At 36.1% G+C, this 21,973-nt stretch overlaps 1 protein-coding gene across 1 annotated transcript in view; it reads right to left on the reverse strand.

The window, feature by feature from the left end:
- LOC122801207 (cytochrome P450 2D15-like) overlaps positions 1 to 21,973 on the reverse strand; it is a gene marked incomplete at its 5' end in the record, with an annotated part of 628,388 nt that overhangs the window by 114,984 nt on the left and 491,431 nt on the right. Inside the window, one exon of the mRNA XM_044070797.1 lies at positions 5,109 to 5,250. Within this exon, the coding sequence (XP_043926732.1) occupies positions 5,109 to 5,250 (142 nt within the window). The remainder of the gene's footprint in view (positions 1 to 5,108; positions 5,251 to 21,973) is intronic.

A 21,973-nucleotide genomic window follows, 5' to 3' on the forward strand; every position in this document is an offset into this window, starting at 1 on the left:
TGTCTCCAGTAAGGGAGTGTCACTGAAAGCAGGGATAGAACACACAATTTCCCCTGAGAGTACACTGTAAACAAGCTCCAAACCTGGGATTGAACTATTTGCTTCAGTCGAGATCCCCAAATGAGTCTTCACACTACTCACTGCAGAGCACTTTGTCCCAAGTCTAGGTATTTGACACACTCATTCTTAAATATTTTATAATCACACATACAGATTGGGAAAGACTGGCACAGATTTATCTGCTATGTCCTTTTTGCGAAATTACACAGTGACACTGCCACCAGTCAAAATGCCATTATACCCTTCAAAAGGGGTGTGCAATTATATGGGGTAAAATAAATCTTGATGTGCAAGGTAGCATGTAATCCGATTAGTCAGGCTTTTCAGAGTGGCCCTGGTGTTATCACAATAAGCATAAACAATCACAGGTTACTAAAGGTACTTCCTCAGTAAACAGCCACAATAAAAGGTAGTAAAATATTTAATAAATAAAATGATTTAAGTATATATATATATATATATATATACATATATATATATATATATATATGTGTATATATACACACACTGAATAACTGATTTCAATAAACCACAAAGTTTCAGCACAGGAATTTTGAAAATAACACTGAAGCATAGGTTTCACACTGATTGAAGAAAAACTCTTAACTATCTCACTGTAGCTCCCTGTCTAAATATTAACTGTCCTTGTCTAATCTCCTTAAGTCAACAAGGCAAGATGATACTCTTACTTCTGCAGGACAACATAAGAATATATGTCCATTCTTCAGGTGGTTGTTCAGTCCTCAGCAACTGGAATAGGAAATCCTATTATTTGTGCTGAATGCTCTGAAAAACTCTGAGTGATAAATGCTGATCTGGAAAACAACTGCTCCAACAATTGAACTCATCTGAACATAACCTGCATTTTATAGCATTGGTGGTACTGCGGTAGCGTTGTCGACTCACAGCAAGACGTTATCTGTTCGATTCTCAGCTAAAGCGTCTTCTGTGTGGAGATATGCATGAAGGGGTGTACCTTCGTTGAAGGTTGTGCGTCAGAGCTGGTAACTCCACATGTAAAAATCTTCTACCAAGCATTAGCGGACCGGAGTTCCGCTGTGGTAACCCCTAACCTGGAAAAAGCCGAAAGACACAACAACAACAGAAAACTATTATGATAATTCTAATGTCTCATTTCAGACTTTTCAAAAGTAAAAAAAAAAAAAAAAAACAGCTGCTGAGGAGATTACATTCCTTTCAGCTCTGGTACACGATGACATCGCTGTAGGTCAGCTGACTGGCAAACAATGTATATTTGGTCAGCCAGAAGTCACTGTTTGATTCTAACATTTTGCATAAACTAAAGTAATAAACAAAAAACATAAACTTATTTACTAAATTATAGCTAGTCGTGCTGGCATTTATAACACAGAATAATTTGCAATTATTTACAAGTATTTACAAAACTGCAGCCAGACATGTTAGCACAGATAATATCAGATATCCTCACATCAATAATTACATCAATACCAAGTTGTCCTAATTTATTGATCCGTGTTTTGTGTATGACCCTGTCAAATGTTGAAGGTAAGTCTATATGTTACATCACAGCACAGTTTTTCATTTGTAGCTATTATATTGTTATAAAACATCATGTTACAGGTTGTTATAGAAATATTTCCAACATATGCATGCTGATATATGGTTTCAAGTCCTAATCTTCACAATTCTGACAATAATTTGTTCAAAATAACCTTTTGCATTTTTTCTGCAGCAAGAATGTAAATGCATGGGTCTGTATAACTTTGGGTTTGTCCTATTCCATTTTTCCTTAAATATAGGTTTAATAATTGCATGTCTCCAATGTTGTGGAATCTTCACATGCTTAAATGACCAAGTGAATAACAGATATAATAGTGGGAGGATGGCCTAATGGTTAAGGTGTTTGCCTTACAAACACAAGGTGCAGGGTTTGAGTCTCACAAGGGATAATTGGCTAGTCTTAAAATGGCTCGCAAGGGCAGTTAGCTTGGTACTAATTTACAAACCTACTGTAAGCTCATGCTTAAGTGTTCTCAGGTCATTACTGTTAATTCCATTTCCACCCTGCGCTTTGCTTAGGTCCAGTTTGTGAAGTTCTTTTTCAATATAATCTAATTTAATTTCAGTATTTGAAATTACCTAGATGCTACTAAGAAATTTTATCATCCCTGTTGTGGAGCAAAACTGCTTTGCATAAGATTTTATAAATATATCTATATATTTATATATATAACATATTTGAAAATATGTTTTAGAATCTACACGCGTTTTATTAATGTGCATGTCTTTACTCCTGCCACTTCTTATGTATCATTAAAAGAGTTTCCTATTATGCTCAGTATCTTTAAATACATTTTCTTCAAATGTTCTTGATCTTGTGTCACATACTGTCTGTCCAGCCTGTTTACATCAGCTTTCAAACTTTTTTATTTCTTACATTTTTTTGTCTTTCATGTTAATCAAGTATCCTATTCTTATGTAAATATAGCCTCTTGACCTCATGTTAAACCTTTTTTTCTTTATTTTTTGCATTCAATTTCTCTTTCAAAACTTATCACATTCCTTCTGCCATTTTCCACCTGAACACCACTCTAATTAGTTTTACAGAGCAACTATTTTGCATCTGTATAGTTTATTATTATTATGTTATCTTATTTGCATTGGTTTAGATTTCAGTTTGGCAGAATTATCTAGCAGCAATTTAACCTTTATAACCCCATGATAACTGTACATCAATGGTGGTAAAACCTGACATGAAGTAACAGTGACTTCTTTAGAATACAAAGAGTGTCTAGTATGTTTCATTCCCTGTTTTTTTATAGTCTAAAGTAATTGCTGGTCCTGAACATACATCATCATCATCATCTTTTGGCTGTTCCCGTTAGGGGTTGCCACAGTGGATCATCTTTTTCCATTTCTTCCTATCCTCTGCATCTTGCTCTATCACACCAACCACCTGCATGTCCTCTCTCACCACATCCATAAACGTTATCTTAGGCCTTCCTCTTTTCCTCTTACCTGGCGGCTCCATCCTTAGCATCTTTTTCCCAATATACCCAGAATCCCTCCTCAGAACATGTCCAAACCAACGCAATCTCATCTCTCTTGCTTTGTCTCCAAACTGTCCAACCTGAGCTGACCCTCTAATATACTGATTCCTAATCCTGTCCATCCTAGTCACACCGAGTGCAAATCTTAACATTTTTAACTCTGCCACATCCAACTCTGACTCCTGCCTTTTTGTCAATGCCACTGTCTCCAACCCATATAACATAGCTGGTCTCACTACCCTCTTGTAGACCTTCCCTTTTACTCTTACTGGCACCCGTCTATTACAAATCACTCCTGATACTCTTCTCCACCCATTCCACCCTGCCTGTACTCTCTTCTTCACCTCTCTTCCACACTCACCATTACTCTGAACTGTTGATCCCAAGTACTTAAACTCATCCACCTTTACCACCTCTTCTCCCTGCACCCTCACCATTCCTCTACCCTCCCTCTCATTTACACACATATATTCTGTCTTAGCCCTGGTGACCTTCATTCCTCTCCTCTCTAGAGCTGGTCCTGAACATACATTGTCAGTAATTTCTTTAATAGTATTGCTGAATCAATATTATCCCAGTCTGTTTCTGGAAAATTTAAGTCCCCAGCCATTATTATTTTCCCTTCCTGTGTTTCATGTAAGAAATATATGAATTCCTCTATGTCAGCAGCACTTGACTTTGATGGTCTACATATGTTTCAGGGTTGTCTTTATTGTCACAGTTACACCATCTATAGTATTGGTGTTATCATTGAACATGTAATACTTATAGGTTTCATAACAATCTTTAATCCCTAATAAAGCATTTCTACCTGATTTTTTTCTTAGAATGTCTATTACAATAAAATATTTATACTTTGACAGAACTGGTTTCAAGTCATTGTTCTTTAACCATTTTCCACAAACAATAACAACATTTATCTTGATGGACTGCAGTAAACATTCCAATAAAAAACACATTTTTAGTAATACTCCTAGCATTAACAACCAAGAGGGATACATCAGATGTTACTATCTTTGAACTGTTACATTTCTGATCTGGCAAAAATCCTGTCTTGTGTTAGTGAAATATTGCAATATATCTGCTGCAAAAAATTTCTTTCCTTGTCTTGAAAAGTACAAGCCATCTTGTCTAAATGCATAGGTTCATAGGTAAGTACTAGGTTAGCTGCCATTATGGGCCATTTTAAGCCTAGCAAATTTCCCAAAAGTGAAATTCAAACCCTATATCTTGTGTCTGTGAGGTAAACACCCGAACCATTATGCCACCTCCCAGAATGTTTTAAAATGGGCCATTTTTTTCATGTAGGTATTTACCCCAGAAACCTTTTCATAATATACGTTGACCTGAACCTCCTTTCTGTATGTGATTTGTGCAAAAATATGTCCTAACACCTGTAAAAGCTATGGCAAATAAGAGGGCTGTGAGTTCCTACTAATAGTCAAAGAGTCATTGAAGATGAGACCATTTGAACCAATATGAATAAAAACAGCTCCACACTTTCTTAGATTAAGGCATTCTGAGGCCTTTCTCACATCCTGTATTTTTGCTCCTGGCAATTATAACACTATTTGATGTTCATTTTCTTGTTTGCAAATGCATGTTTCATTTTCTCTAATAAACAAATCTACAGTTACTAGTATATAATTTCTGACCAGATCTGAATGTAGGATAAACAGATAATAGTAAGTGAATGTGAATTAATAATAATAAAGTAGTAAAGTACGAATTCAAATCTCGGTTATTTCAGAAGTGTGTGTGTGTGTGTGTGTGTGTGTGTGTGTGTGTGTGTGTGTGTGTGTGTGTGTGTGTGCATGCTGGAGTGGGGGCTATTCTGCTTCTGAATAGGACAGTATACCCTTTATTTTGTAGAGGAGGTTCAAAGTACTTTTTTGAACTTTAGGTGAAACTCAAGGGGCTTTTCAGGTGTTGGAGGGAATCTCACTGAGACTTAGAAACCAGTGCTCCATAACTAAACTTATAGATAATACAAAACAGAATTTCTATTGTGTTTACCTGCTGAAAAAGGCAAAAAGGCATCTTGCTTTTTAAACTTTCCATTCGAGTCCAGAAAATGCTCTGGGTAAAATTCATGCGGCTTTTCCCAAACTGTGTCATCTTTCAGAACAGAAGATAGGTTTGGTAGAATCATTGTTCCCTACAGAGAAAAAGACAATGTCTGAAGTTTTGGTTAATATAAAATCATGTCTGAGATGAGAAAATTGTAGGGGTAAATGTCAGAATTATCATCAGTCTTATCTTTGCCAACATTACATGATTTCCCCAACACTCCCTGGGAGTCCACAGGGCATAATATTTAAACATAATGCATTATATTAAGTACAGGGTGATCTGGGATGTGATCTCATTTATCAGGACCAGATGTGTATTGCTAGATGGGTAATAAGACCTATATGGGTGAAGTCATACAAACAACTTATCCATATCTAGGATTTGAGCTACACTAAAATGATTAAATTTTATTTATTTTGCAGAAAATAGATCTACCATATAATTAAAATGCTTAAATTCTCCAGTGTTGTCAGAGCTAAGTTTTACCAGTTCTAAATGTAGATACATCATGACCTAATTACTTACCCTGTGAAAACATTATGCACTTCAGTAAATAAAGGAATCCATGTGCCATATTTTGTCTGAGAAAGCTTTTCTTTTTGTTATGGTGCTGTTGACTGGGTTCAGTAGCTGACAGTCTACATATGAAACAGAAGATGTAAGAGGTCTGGAAAAGCATGATACGGTGTGTGTGTCTGTGTATTTGTGTTAATGTATATGTGTGTGAACATGACAGAACACTTGTCTTCCACTACTGCCCAGGATGTGCGTATTCGAGTGCATACTCATTTTAGTATATATATATATATATATATATATATATATATATATATATATATATATATATATACATGGTATTATAAAGACTAGTCATCATGTTACTTGGTCACCACATGAATCAGCAACCATTTTATGTTGATCAATCATTATATTGCTATTACAACACATCGACATGCATTATTTCATAAAAGGAAACATATTTTCTTTTCCAGTGCACTACCAAAACCCGACCACATTCAGCTCAATTTATCTGGATAGTGGTAAAGTTATGGAAGTTTTTTTTTTCTAATTGAGATGCAGGTTAGTGTTTGGAGCAGGGGGAGGGATAGGGTTACCGTGTGTTACTAAGGGTGGCAGACCCTGCCTCTAAACCTAATCTGCTTCTAAATTAAAAAAAAAAAATCCATAACACTATCACTAGACAAGACAGCTTGGACAGTGACCATGTAACCCCCCCCCCCCGCAACACACACATACATGCAGACATGCACATACACTAAATCTATCCTCTAACCTAAACCAAACCCTAACCCTAAAAACTCATGATCACACATATGTAATATGTTCTCTTAGATAATCTTTACTCTAATCCTAACCTGCACACATTCACACTCATACACACATTTACATCTACTAAATATTCTATTTCTTTTGATGAAGTTGTAGTATATCAAGTCACATGCTAACATGGGTGCTGCACTAAGGCAAGCCCTATCTTCCTTATGCCAGGACTCAATTAAATGAGTTTGTTTAGCCATATATCAGTGAATGTTTCTTGATACATTGTGACAAGACCAAAAGCAACTCTCTCAACTAAATATTAATCATATGTATTTTATATATACATATTATACACACACTCACATATATATGTATATATATATATATATATATATATATATATATATATATATGTGTGTGTATGTGTGTGTATGTGTGTATATATATATATATATATATATATATATATATATATATATATATATATATATATATATATATATTTTATCAACAACAGGAGATATTCCTTTATGTTATAATGCATTTTGTTTATAGTGCCTTATTCAATATATACATACTTGTTTACAGCTAATAGCTCATCTTCTGGTGGTAAATTCTGAGACAAAAGTCTCTGAGACTTGGTTTCACTTCCAACAGGACCCCAGCCTGTGTGTCTCTCTAATATATCTCTGCTCTTTACCAGAGTGACCATTATCTTCAGTACTCTGTATCACTGTCTATGGGACCCCAGCCTGTGTGTCTCTCTAATATGTCTCTGCTCTTTACCAGAGTGACCATTATCTTCAGTACTCAGTATCACTGTCTACGGGGCCCCAGCCTGTGTGTCACTCCAAAGTACTCCCTTTGTCTGCCACAGAGGCCCACATCTCTCTTTGACCCATGACCCTCCCTTTATAGTTAAGAGTGCATCCGCCTTCCCTCCATTTATGTGACTGGAAGTCTCCTTCCTCACTGCTCCAACACTGCAGCTCATCATTCACCATACCACTAGGAGGTGTTATATCAAATGTCCCCATTCAGCTAAGATCTGTGGGGATGTACATCATGGGTCAGCCAGATACTATAACAGCTATAATCCAGAAATTCCTTTCCATTGGGATATTATTCTAAACATGACAATATTTTGCATATATCCAAGTTAGGAGCTGACATTGCACTATGATCACATAATGGTCAGCATAGTTCCTGATGGTATGAACTGTCCTCCAAGGATTATTTGTCTGGTTGTTCGCTGTAAGGTAATTTGACTACTTCTTAATATTGGCACAAACTTTGATTTAGTGCACAGCTCTTTCTAAGCTGCAAATTTCTCTATGATGTTTTACAGTTTTCTGTCATGATCTCTCATCCTCTGAGTAGAGTTTCTGCAGCTGTTAATTCAAGCTTATTCATTCTGTTGCATAATGCATGTTGTATTTCTTCATGTATTATTATGTTTCTGCTGCTCTCCTAAGTCCTTATCTCCTACATCCAAAGCCTAACTATATGAAGCCTTGACCTCATTATGCATGAATAGAGGCACATAGTTACCACACATTTTTTATTTAGGGACTTGTGATCTGACAGCTACTTAATTTTCCTCTCCAGTGCAATACATATGAGATTAATTATAGCAATCTCTTATTTTTTCAGTTCTGCTACATTAAATGTAAGTACTATCATATTATCATTCTATTTTCCAGATTTTTTCCAATTAGTGGTTGTGTGCTTAATTGTGCTGTCCATGACCTCATGGTGTTTGCAATTCTTGCTTTGTTCCATGAGCTGTTTTTCTGTCACTGGCTTATCTTCTGAGGTTTCATATGCAAAAAGACTTTCAATTCCTTGTATCAGATTAGCAGAATATTGGTAATCTTGTTTTGCCAGTTAATGCTCTTTCTTCTTCCTATATGAAATACACAAGGCTTGTATTACTTTTGGCAGAGCAAGCTGAGGAGCAAAAATGAAGAAGAAAAAATAAACTCCTCTGTAAATCTGGTAATGAAAAACAACATAAAAAACACAGTCAAACCCTTTACATACCCATAAATACACGCAAATATTTAAATGGCTTGAATGAATGACTACTGGCATCACATCAGTGGCAAATTGCAGTGTATATTTAAATACCAATATTCCCTTTCAGCATTACTATTCATGTAATTGTACTGCCTGACAGTTTGCATCCAGGCTAGTTGTCCTGTCAACCCACCTTAGCTACAGTTTTTTTTGCATTTTTGTTCCAGTTCTGGGGTGTGCTGATTCAGTGCACTTAAGTCAGTGGCATTGCTCCTCTGGATTTCTTTGTATATAGTCTCTTTGAGCTCTCCACTTATTAGTGTTAGCTGTTTCTGTTGTTGTTTAGATGGGGTTACTGCAGTCTGAGTATGTGTCTGTGTGCAATTCTTGACATTGCTTCTGGTCTTAAGGAGTCATTCTCAGCTTAAATACTCTTAAGTCAAGTTGGGAACTATTAATCTTTTGTCGCCCTGCCAGTTTTTCCATCTCATTTTATAAACACACAAATTCAACCTGGGTTTGATGTTGACTTTTATTTTGCTCTTTAAAAGGATGTTGCCCTTTTTAATCTGTGATATCTTTTGATTTAGCATTTTCAGGCCTACTTTGGTATTTCACTGTTCTCATTTGTAAAAAATCATAATCTTTTGAATAAATCAGCAATCTCTTTGTTCCACTTTGCCATATCTCTCTGTCAAGTTCAGCCAACAAGCTTTTTAACCTTTATATAATTTATTTTCCTTCCCAGAAACAATCTGTTATAACATTGTTATGAACTCTTTCTGCTTGAAAGTATCCACTTAGATTTATGTGTGATTACTAATCTAATGACTGCAGGGGTGCTTCTTAAGCCTAACCAGGCTTCTCAAATATATCTTTCAAGATTTGATATCCTAGGGTTATTTTAAGGGGTATATGTAGGCTTGAGCATAGGTGGTCAAACATTTACAGGCTGCTTCTGTCTACTAAAGACATAGGTGCCAAGCCAGGGGTACATTTCTGATTCACACCCCCTGGTCCAATTTTCACTTGAATTGATTAGGGAATAAATTGCATGGATGGGAAGCCTATTCCAGAGAAGAGATTGTCTCTGAGACAAACACCTGCACCTCATGTTGCAGGCAAGGTTTAGGCATCTAGACTGGGTAGTTATGATGCTTTTTGATTTGCAGATGTCCAACATGCCAATTTGAGCGGGATCAGATGGTGCTTTATTGAACAGGCATAAATCACCTGTCAGCAGTCTGTAGGAGACAAAGTATAGGGAGAGAGCTTTGAATGATTCATGTAGGACATGTTTAGCCCCGTATTCTTTTTGTGAAGAACCTCTGTGGATGCTCCATTTGTTGCAAATGCCTGGACAGGTACATCCTGAAGGGGATATTATTCTCAATGATCGGTCTGATGAGGGTCAAGCACAGCAGAACAATGACATCCTTGGGCCTAGATGCTGTACTCATGTTTATAAGTTGAGCAACACTGAATGATTTTCTAACACAGACACGTGATAGTCAAAAACCAAGTTATTGTCTAAGTGCTTTCAAATCCCTGACCACTGGCTGTACTTTTAGGAGTGTATAATGAATGTGGTAGCTTCCAAGGGTAGCCATCTACACAAAGGATACTTGTATGTATTTCTTGGCTTTGAGTTTTAGACTGTGGCTCTGTCTGGCTTGCAGTTTCTACACACTTAGTTAATTTTCAAATTTTGTCTTGCAGATCTATACAGCATTGAGACAGTGTTTCAATTATCTTTTTTTTAGGTCTTTGTCATACTTTTGCTGCTCCAGTATATTTCCTTAACAAGCAATTGCCTCTTCTACAAGTTCTTGCTTCATAAAACACTCTCAACTAAATATTAATCATATGTATTTTATATATACATATTATACACACACTCACATATATATGTATATATATATATATATATATATATATATATATATATATATGTGTGTGTAACAATGTGTGTGTGTATGTATATATATATATATATATATATATATATATATATATATATATATATATATATATATATATACAGTCATATTTATCAACAACAGGAGATATTCCTTTATGTTATAATGCATTTTTGTTTATAGTGCCTTATTCAATATATACATACTTGTTTTACAACTCATAGCTCATCTTCTGGCTGTAAATTCTGAGACAAAAGTTTCTGAGACTTGGTTTCACTTCCATCAGGACCCAGCCTGTGTGTCTCTCTAATATGTCTCTGCTCTTTACCAGAGTGACCATTATCTTCAGTACTCTGTATCACTGTCTATGGGACCCCAGCCTGTGTGTCTCTCTAAAATGTCTCTGCTCTTTACCAGAGTGACCAATATCTTCAGTACTCAGTATCACTGTCTATGGGGCCCCAGCCTGTGTGTCACTCAAAGTACTCCCTTTGTCTGCCACAGAGGCCCACATCTCTCTTTGACCCATGACCCTCCCTTTATAAAGGTGTTAAGAGTGCATCCGCCTTCCCTCCATTTATGTGACTGGAAGTCTCCTTCCTCACTGCTCAACACTGCAGCTCATCATTCACCATACCACTAGGAGGTGTTATATCAAATGTCCCCATTCAGCTAAGATCTGTGGGGATGTACATCATGGGTCAGCCAGATACTATAACAGCTATAATCCAGAAATTCCTTTCCATTGGGATATTATTCTAAACATGACAATATTTTGCATATATCCAAGTTAGGAGCTGACATTGCACTATGATCACATAATGGTCAGCATAGTTCCTGATGGTATGAACTGTCCTCCAAGGATTATTTGTCTGGTTGTTCTTTGTAAGGTAATTTGACTACTTCTTAATATTGGCACAAACTTTGATTTAGTGCACAGCTCTTTCTAAGCTGCAAATTTCTCTATGATGTTTTACAGTTTTCTGTCATGATCTCTCATCCTCTGAGTAGAGTTTCTGCAGCTGTTAATTCAAGCTTATTCATTCTGTTGCATAATGCATGTTGTATTTCTTCATGTATTATTATGTTTCTGCTGCTCTCCCTAAGTCCTTATCTCCTACATCCAAAGCCTAACTATATGAAGCCTTGACCTCATTATGCATGAATAGAGGCACATAGTTACCACACATTTTTATTTAGGGACTTGTGATCTGACAGCTACTTAATTTTCCTCTCCAGTTCAATACCTTTGAGGTTAATTATAGCAATCTCTTATTTTTTCAGTTCTGCTACATTAAATGTAAGTACTATCATATTATCATTCTATTTTCCAGATTTTTTCCAATTAGTGGTTGTTGTGCTTAATTGTGCTGTCCATGACCTCATGGTGTTTGCAATTCTTGCTTTGTTCCATGAGCTGTTTTTCTGTCACTGGCTTATCTTCTGAGGTTTCATATGCAAAGACTTTCAATTCCTTGTATCAGATTAGCAGAATATTGGTAATCTTGTTTTTGCCAGTTAATGCTCTTTCTTCTTCCTATATGAAATACACAAGGCTTGTATTACTTTTGGCAGAGCAAGCTGAGGAGCAAAATGAAGAAGAAAAAATAAACTCCTCTGTAAATCTGGTAATGAAAACAACATAAAAACAGTCAAACCCTTTACATACCCATAAATACACGCAAATATTTAAATGGCTTGAATGAATGACTACTGGCATCACATCAGTGGCAAATTGCAGTGTATATTTAAATACCAATATTCCCTTTCAGCATTACTATTCATGTAATTGTACTGCCTGACAGTTTGCATCCAGGCTAGTTGTCCTGTCAACCCACCTTAGCTACAGTTTTTTTTGCATTTTTGTTCCAGTTCTGGGGTGTGCTGATTCAGTGCACTTAAGTCAGTGGCATTGCTCCTCTGGATTTCTTTGTATATAGTCTCTTTGAGCTCTCCACTTATTAGTGTTAGCTGTTTCTGTTGTTGTTTAGATGGGGTTACTGCAGTCTGAGTATGTGTCTGTGTGCAATTCTTGACATTGCTTCTGGTCTTAAGGAGTCATTCTCAGCTTAAATACTCTTAAGTCAAGTTGGGAACTATTAATCTTTTGTCGCTCCTGCCACAGTTTTTCCATCTCATTTTATAAACACACAAATTCAACCTGGGTTTGATGTTGACTTTTATTTTGCTCTTTAAAAGGATGTTGCCCTTTTTAATCTGTGATATCTTTTGATTTAGCATTTTCAGGCCTACTTTGGTATTTCACTGTTCTCATTTGTAAAAAAAAATCATAATCTTTTGAATAAATCAGCAATCTCTTTGTTCCACTTTGCCATATCTCTCTGTCAAGTTCAGCCAACAAGCTTTTTAACCTTTATATAATTTATTTTCCTTCCCAGAAACAATCTGTTATAACATTGTTATGAACTCTTTCTGCTTGAAAGTATCCACTTAGATTTATGTGTGATTACTAATCTAATGACTGCAGGGGTGCTTCTTAAGCCTAACCAGGCTTCTCAAATATATCTTTCAAGATTTGATATCCTAGGGTTATTTTAAGGGGTATATGTAGGCTTGAGCATAGGTGGTCAAACATTTACAGGTTGCCTCTGTCTACTAGAGACATAGGTGCCAAGCCAGGTACATTTCTGATTCACACCCCTGGTCCAATTTTCACTTGAATTGATTAGGAATAAATTGCATGGATGGGAAGCCTATTCCAGAGAAGAGATTGTCTCTGAGACAAACACCTGCACCTCATGTTGCAGGCAAGGTTTAGGCATCTAGACTGGGTAGTTATGATGCTTTTTGATTTGCAGATGTCCAACATGCCAATTTGAGCGGGATCAGATGGTGCTTTATTGAACAGGCATAAATCACCTGTCAGCAGTCTGTAGGAGACAAAGTATAGGGAGAGAGCTTTGAATGATTCATGTAGGACATGTTTAGCCCCGTATTCTTTTTGTGAAGAACCTCTGTGGATGCTCCATTTGTTGCAAATGCCTGGACAGGTACATCCTGAAGGGGATATTATTCTCAATGATCGGTCTGATGAGGGTCAAGCACAGCAGAACAATGACATCCTTGGGCCTAGATGCTGTACTCATGTTTATAAGTTGAGCAACACTGAATGATTTCCTTTCTAACACAGACACGTGATAGTCAAAAACCAAGTTATTGTCTAAGTGCTTTCAAATCCCTGACCACTGGCTGTACTTTTAGGAGTGTATAATGAATGTGGTAGCTTCCAAGGGTAGCCATCTACACAAAGGATACTTGTATGTATTTCTTGGCTTTGAGTTTTAGACTGTGGCTCTGTCTGGCTTGCAGTTTCTACACACTTAGTTAATTTTCAAATTTTGTCTTGCAGATCTATACAGCATTGAGACAGTGTTTCAATTATCTTTTTTTTAGGTCTTTGTCATACTTTTGCTGCTCCAGTATATTTCCTTAACAAGCAATTGCCTCTTCTACAAGTTCTTGCTTCATAAAAACACTCACTAGTTTGAAGCCCAGGTTCTGTTCTTCAGCCTCATCTATTCCAGATCACCTAGAATCCAAGTCATTATTTACAACTAAGGTTTCATGCAACAATGAACTGCAAAGCATCCATTTTGCTCCTGCTCATCACAGACACTCGGGTGAAAACTCTTCCTATTTTCTGGCACCAGACCTTGATGGTCAACCCTGCTTTCCAAAGTTAACTCATATTTTTGTATCTTAGCAGAACTTTGCTTTATTTATAAGATAGGATAATGCAAGTTTTGTTTTCATTATTACCATGTTTGCCTACCATTTTCAGTTCAGGAAACTTACATTCAATTTACCAAGTTTGTACACAGTTTTTATTCTTATGCTCAGCAAAGTTTAAATGCATTTCACATTCTGAGGATTTGCCTTCAAAAGCAGCAACTTTTTTTTTGCCAGGCACAGCAATGATCCCCTTTCCTGTCAGAAGGTTTAATCTTTTAGAAGCAAAACTTTTTTCTTACTTTACTCTGCAGAGAACCCCCTTTGTAGTCAGGGGGTTTAACTTTTAGAAGCTGTGCCTTTATCACAGCAATGAATGCTCTTTAACCTATAAAGGGTTTCCTTTTTATAAAACAGTACATTACTTGAATATGAACTGAAAAAAATGTAAGCAGTGTTTTGGTAAACCAGTTTTATCAGCAACTTGTTGGTTGCAAGTGTTTTAGTAGAATAAAAAAAAACTTTCTTTTCTAGGCTACCTTTAAGTGCCATGAAGGCAAGCCTCCATATGGACACAGGGCAAATTGTCTTAGAGATATATCGGTTTTTAGTATTAATGATTTCCTATTCAGGAAAATTTGTTTTTACTCAGTATTTCATATACTGTGCATTACGTTTTTCATTACTGTTCACCCTTTGTTTGATTTAGTGTTGCAGAGGAATAGGCACCTTTGCATAAATAGCACTTTCTAGAATTCAGTGTTACATGTACTTTGCCTCAGACAGAGTCTAGCAAAAATAAAGTTCCAACATTTGTCAGTATTTCCACACAATCCACACCTCTTTGTTTTACCCTTTAGCAAGCTGGTTTACAAACACAGTTTCCTGAAGTATTTTACAAATTCAGTGTATTCAGAAATAATACAATTCTTTCCATAGATACTAGCAGTGTTGCTTTTCATTTGTTTATTACACAAGCTGTACCACAAATATATGAAACGTCTGGTTCAGATATGCAGTACAGTTCAGTTTTTCAGTGTTAGAAGACACCTCACTCTACATTTGGTTCAGTGACGTGTTAAAATATCACTGAGCACATTGTATAGTTATCAGCTTTATAATCAACAACCAATAACTCAGATTTACATTTTTTATAGCAAAGATGCCAATGCATTTAGGTTCCTTCTTTCCAGCAATCACTTTGCCGCTAGTTTGGTGTTCTTTTTTCCAGTACATGGTTCATTTACAGGTTAAAAAACTTCCACAGTAGAACTTCATTCAAAGTTACAGAATACCCAATACAATGTAGAACACTATTGGGTTTACTTCTGTGCAGCAGGACCATTGAACTGCTTCAGAAATATCACACCATTAGCTTCTACAGCATTTTATATACTTTGTCTGCAGGTAACCTTATGCTGGATAGTCACCATTTACACTGCTCAAACTTCAGAACTGCTTGATATTTTACTTTCAGAACAAAACTGCAACAGATACCCCTGCTGTCTTTCATTGTATACACCATACAATTGTCTGAATTATTTTCTCAGAAAAGATAGGTCAGTATAATTATTATTCCCAGAACAGTATTGATCTTACACTTTCTATTTCCAAAACATTTCCAGCATTCTGTGTATCAATTATTGCTTCACTTTTTAAACACAATATTTTCCCATATTGTGTGTTTATGAGAAAAATCTCAACAGCTTTTCCTTGTGTCATAGATTTTACACTGCAATACTTTAGAGTTCATTGATTTCAGGTTTACATTTAAAATGAAGGAAGTTACTATTTGAAGTTTTGAAATTCAACACAAGTTGATATGTGTGTTACTTGCATCAGTAAGTTCTTTACTGAATGCATTCACTGTTCACATTTTACTAGGCAACCTTCCAACAATTTACTATGCATTTATTTTAGTAAGCAATCTTTCAAAAAGTTACAGTGCACTTTTTTGGGTAAACAACCTTTTAGCAATTTCAAATAACTTTGTATAAAACATTTTAGAATACTTGTCATTTTGCCACAGTTTGCATGCCATACCATTCTTTTTAATCTTACTTAACAAGTGACTTATGTCCCTGTCAAAACTGCTTTGTATTGTCCAAGCTTCTGTGTCTCTTTGTCTTTGGGTGTTGCCGAAAAAGAGCTTCTCAGTCTACTTAGCAATTTCCTCAGTAACGTAGTTTCAGGTTCACCTTTGTTAGACTTTGTCCCCAATGCACTACATTACTAATACACACTAACCCTAACCTAACTGTAACCCTAACCCTAAACCTGTAGCTTCCCTCAGAAAAAAACATTTGCATACCACTATAACTACAAAACACAGACTCAGACACACACTTGTACATGCATCAGCATAGCCACACAGCATTAAATCTATTTCCTTACCTAAGTCTTACTCTAACTGTAATCCATAAACATCTGCACAATCATACTCCCACCCTTAACACCAACCCACTTACCTGTGTCTACAAAATGATCTGTCAAGAAAGTAAAACGCCAATAAATTTTACTGTCAGTATTCTAATACTGCACTTAAAATTGTTGAAATAATGAACTGTTGATCAAAACCATATATGTCCCACAGCAGGGATGTGATAGTGAGAAAAAGAGCACATTTACAGGACCTGTTAAATAAAATAGGACAACATGAATTGGTGTTGATAAATGGTAACTTAAATGCACATATTGGGACAGAGAGAACAGGATATGATGACTGCTTGTGTCCACATGGGTGGGGCAATAGAAATAAAGTAGGAAAGGTCATTTTAGACTTCTGTCTGGCACATGGCTTGATAGTAGCCAACACATGGTTCAGAAAGAGAGACAGTCACAAGATCACATACAAGAGTGGCGAACATGCAAGTCAGGTAGGCTTCCTCTTAGTAAGAAAAGGAGACTGGTAAAGAATCAGTGATTGCAAAGTCATCCCCAGTGAAACAGTCAGCCCACAGCATAAACCATGGGTTGCCGTGACAGCTGCAAGCAATAGTCAGGAAAAGGTTCTAAAGTCAACAGAAATCAGGCTAAAGACCTGGAAGTTGAATGAAGAGAAAGTTCAACAGTTCAAAGAGTTACTCAGGGCTGTAGCTCCCCAAGAACAGGAGGAAATAGATGGAGTTGAAGAAGAATGGCAGCACCTCAAAATAGCATGTGTGAGGTCTACAGAACAAATATGTGCCCAAGCCAGGTATATAAATAAGTTACATAAGGAAAGCTGGTGTTGGAATGCAGAAGTCCAGGAAGTCATCAAAAGAAAGAAGGAGTGCTGGAAAAAGTGGGGGATAGAAAAAGTAGACTAGGCTAGGAAGCAATACTGATGGGCTAACAAAGGGTATCAGAGGCACTCTACAAGCTTCTGGAAAGTAATCAAGTAGGTGGCACAATGAACCTATATCAGGCTGCAAGACAAAGACAGAAAGATAAAAAAGATAGTCAGACACCATTCATAAAAGATGCCAGCAGCAACCAGCTCATCAGTCCACAGGACATCAAAGGCAGATGGAAAGAGTACTTCCAGCAACTTCTAAATGAAGAGAACCACACAGAAGCTGTACTGTTCCATACACAGCCTACAATGTGAGAAGATGAGGAGCCCAACATAGAAGAAATAAGAATACCATTAAGGAAAATTAAGCCAGGGAAAGCAGTAGGCTCAGATGAGGTCACAGCAGATATGATAAACATGCTGGGTGAGATAAAGGAAAAATGGCTCCTGAGGGGACTTATAGCAGTGTGGAGAGAAAGGTGTAATGTGGATGACTGCAGAATAACCATACTTATGCCATTGTGCAAGAACAAAGGGAACATCCACAACTGTGGGCAGTACAGAGGTATCAAACTCCTGTCACATTGCATGAAAGTTCTGGAGAGAATGACTGATAAATGGATATGCAGAGCAATAGAAAATAAGATGGGAGATGAGCAGTTTAGATTCAAATCAGCATGCAGCACAACTGACCCAATATTTGCAGTGAGATAGATAATTGAGAAGAAGCTAGAGATGAAGAAAGAGTCCAACTGGGAATTCCTAGTCTTGGAAAAGACATATGACAAGGTCACAAGAAAGCTGATTTGGGCAGTACCGCAGTGGTTCAAAGCACCAAGAACATTGGTAGAATTAGTGCAGACTATGTACAAGGACCCAATGACTCAAGTATGAACAGTGTTGGTTCTCACACAGGGGTTCCCAGTGGGAGCGGGTGTACACCAGGGATCAGCTCTGAGCCCACTGCTGTTCATACTGGTGATGGATTACATTAGCATACAGGTCAGAGGGCACAAATCAATACAGTTGCCATATGCAGACAATGTGGCTTTACAGGTAGACTCTGAACAAGAACTTCAGCAAAGGATATGGGAAAGGAATGCAAAACTGAAGGCACATGGGATGAAACTAAGTACAAATAAGACAGTAGTAATGGCAGTAATTTGGGGAAGTCAGAAGAAGCTAAAAATTGAGATAGAAGGGAAGATATTAAAACAGATTAATAGCTTCAATAATTAGGGTGGGGTGGTTAAGGCAAAGGGAAGTCTGAATGAAAAGGTCAAAGCAAGAATCAGAGGGATTGTAGCTAAGTGGTATAGAGTATCAGGTATAGCGCATTATAGAAGGATGCCAAAGAAGCTGAAAAGTAAGATGTACAAAACTGTAGTGCAAACAGTACTACTGTATGGTATAGAAATCTAGGCAGTAAAGGTAAATCAGACGACAAAGCTAGAGGTGATATAAATGAAGTGCTTAAGAAGGGTGGTAGGATATATATATATATATATATATATATATATATATATACATGTATACACACACACACACACACACACACACACACACACACACACACACACATATGGATTCATTTCATAAGCTCGAGGCTTCAAAACTTCAAACTGTAAATGGTCAGTCATAACTCTGAAGTTTTGAAACTTCAAATGTTTTGACTGAAGATGCTGTACAGTGCAGAATAGGAAATTTACCATTTTCCTCACTGTAGTCTGATCTCAGAGTTGATATTCGATCTTATAGTCTTGACCATCTCAACTATATGCGGTTTGAAGTTTTGAAACTTCAAGCTTGTAAAGTAGATCCATATATATATATATATATATATATATATATATATATATATATATATATATATATATATATATATATATATATATATATATAAAATGTGTGTGTGTGTGTGTGTGTGTGTGTGTGTGTGTGTGTATCTATATATATATATATATATATATATATATATATATATATATATATATATATTTTTTTTTTTTTGTAAAGATTATCTATAAAAGAAGTACAAAAATACATGTTTAGATGTTACTGGGTGAAATACAAAAAAATGGGGGTCACTGTTGAATGGATGAGTTCACTTGGTATTATATCATGTAACCGGCCTGTTGTAAAATGTTCAAGAAAAATGATCAGGCTGAGATTTTTGTTAAGGCAATCATTATTATAATTATATATCAAGTAAACAAAGAAAAAAATGGAAGAAGAATTTTAGGAGTGATTTCTGTAAGACTAAAGTCTATTTCTGTAGATATTTAAACAGAAAAACAGAGGTTTGCATGGATGACAAAAATGGGAAGAATATTCTTAGTAATGGCTTATGTAAGGAAGTATTCTATTTTGCAGTGATGTAGACAGAAGACTAGGGGACTGTATGTATGATAAAATAATGCTTTTATTGTTGTGCCCTAGAATTAGTCATTATTCTCATGATTTCAGATTATAGATTGACAACAAGAACATAATATATGAATGGCAGAAAAGTACAAAGTTGCCCACAGGTTAGACGATTAATTTTGTTTTAGATTGTTTGCATTTTGAAAGAATATGTATATATCCATGCTGTAGAATATTGCATGGGAAACTATATAGATTAACACTTATGCCAGCATCATTATACATTAGAAGAAAGAAGATTAGCACAGTGAAAGAAGTTATAAGTCATCACTCTTTGCCTGTGGGTCAGCATGGGATTTACCTATGACTGGTGCTCTTTATCCTTGAAGAGATTCATTACAGAGGTTCTGTGCATGTTTCTTAAAGTTGAAGTTCTCCCTTAATTATCATTTATCACAATTATGTTTCTGTTTTCTCCTACAATATGGCTCCAGTATGGTCTACTTATGAGGAATCATCCAGTACTTTACAAAACTTTTATTTCCTTTTCTTGGAATCAAAGGAAGAGAAAGCCCAGCCACCTTTTTTAAAGCTTACCCATTCATATGCTTTAGCATGGGAAATTTCATGTGTTGAATGGGGTCTACTTTGATTCACTGAAAACTCATTTCACTGAATTTCAGTTCACCCTGAAAAATCGCTGAAAGCTCAAATCACTGAAAACACACAGCCCACCACCTACTTAGCTTTTATATTTATGAATCTCATTTCACTGAAAGCTAAGAATATAAAACCAAAAGTAGGTGGGGGGGCTACACCCCCACACCCCCAATGTGGGGGGTTGTTCCTCCCATGCACACCTTAACTATATATACTCACTCCAGGATTTCACTACAGTGGGGAAAAGGGCATATACATTTTATTTACCCAGCAGTACTTGTATTCAGTGAAATGTGATTCAGTGAAATTACTTTTCAGTGATTTGAGCTTTCAGCGATTTGGTGTGAGTATTTTGAAATTCAGTGAAATGAGTTTTCAGTTAAATCAAGGTAGACCCATTGAATGACATGCCATAGACATTGAAAAATATGTATTTTTCTATAATGTACTAAACACAATCTTACATAGGCAGTACTGAGTCTTTCTAAAGTCAGCATCTGCTATAAAACTTGCAGAATGTTGTGGAACTTTTCTCCACTGCCTTTCTTTCAGGGAGTAAGATAAACAATATTGGTACAAATAGATGATGATATCTTTTTGCACACTGATAAATTTGTTGGAGATATTTTCTGTAAGTGTCTCATCTTTGGTTGGTATGGGATTTACCTTTAACAGGTGCTCTTTATCCTTGACGAGACACATTATGAATACACTGTGCATGTTCTTTTATATGATAAGTTCTCCCTCACTTTTAGTTTAAGTCAATCCTGTTTTTGTTTTTCCCCCACTAGAATATGGCTCCAAAATGGTATATTTAATAGGAATCAGCCTATACTTTATAAACTAATTTACTTGCCTTGGAATCAAGGGAAGGAAAAGCCCACCCACCTTTTTTAAGCTTAACCAAGCATGTGCTTTAGGGGAGGAATTTGCATCTCTTTATATAACGTAACATAGACATTGATAAATGTATACTTTTCTATTGTGTACTTCATATAATCTTACACTGAGTTTTACTGATGTCAACATCTGTGATAAAAGGACGCAGAATGTTGTGGAACTTTTCTTTACAGCATTTCCTGCAGGGAATAAGAGAAAAACTATTGATACATATAGATGATGATATACTTTTGAACAGTGATATATTTGTTGGAGATATTCTTTTCTGTAAGTGTAGCACTTTTGCAGACAATAGTGTTTTAGTTTTATGCACAGCACAAAAATTCACTTCTTGTTTGTCATGTAGGTTTATGGTTTTGATGAAGTGTTAGCATACTACAATGTAATAAATCAGGAAGTAATACAAAAACAGAAGCTGGAAATCTAGTGCACTGTATTAGAGTGCACAGCTGACCCAATTTATTTGCATAACATTTTTTGAGTATACTTTATTGTTAGTGCAACAGTTGTACAGACAGCGGTGTTTTAAACGTATGCACAGCACAGCAAATACTAATTTGTCATACTCAAACATCAAGGATTATAGTGTACATGAAGTATTAAGATGCTACAATGTATCAAATCAAGGATGCAACAATACACCAGCTGAAGTAAGGAATGGGATATATGAAGACAGTTGTGCCTCAATAAAAAGAACAATT

The sequence above is a fragment of the Protopterus annectens genome, chromosome 1.part0 (genome assembly GCF_019279795.1).
Source record: "Protopterus annectens isolate FY-2018-M chromosome 1.part0, PAN1.0, whole genome shotgun sequence".
NCBI classification, from domain to species: domain Eukaryota; kingdom Metazoa; phylum Chordata; order Ceratodontiformes; family Protopteridae; genus Protopterus; species Protopterus annectens.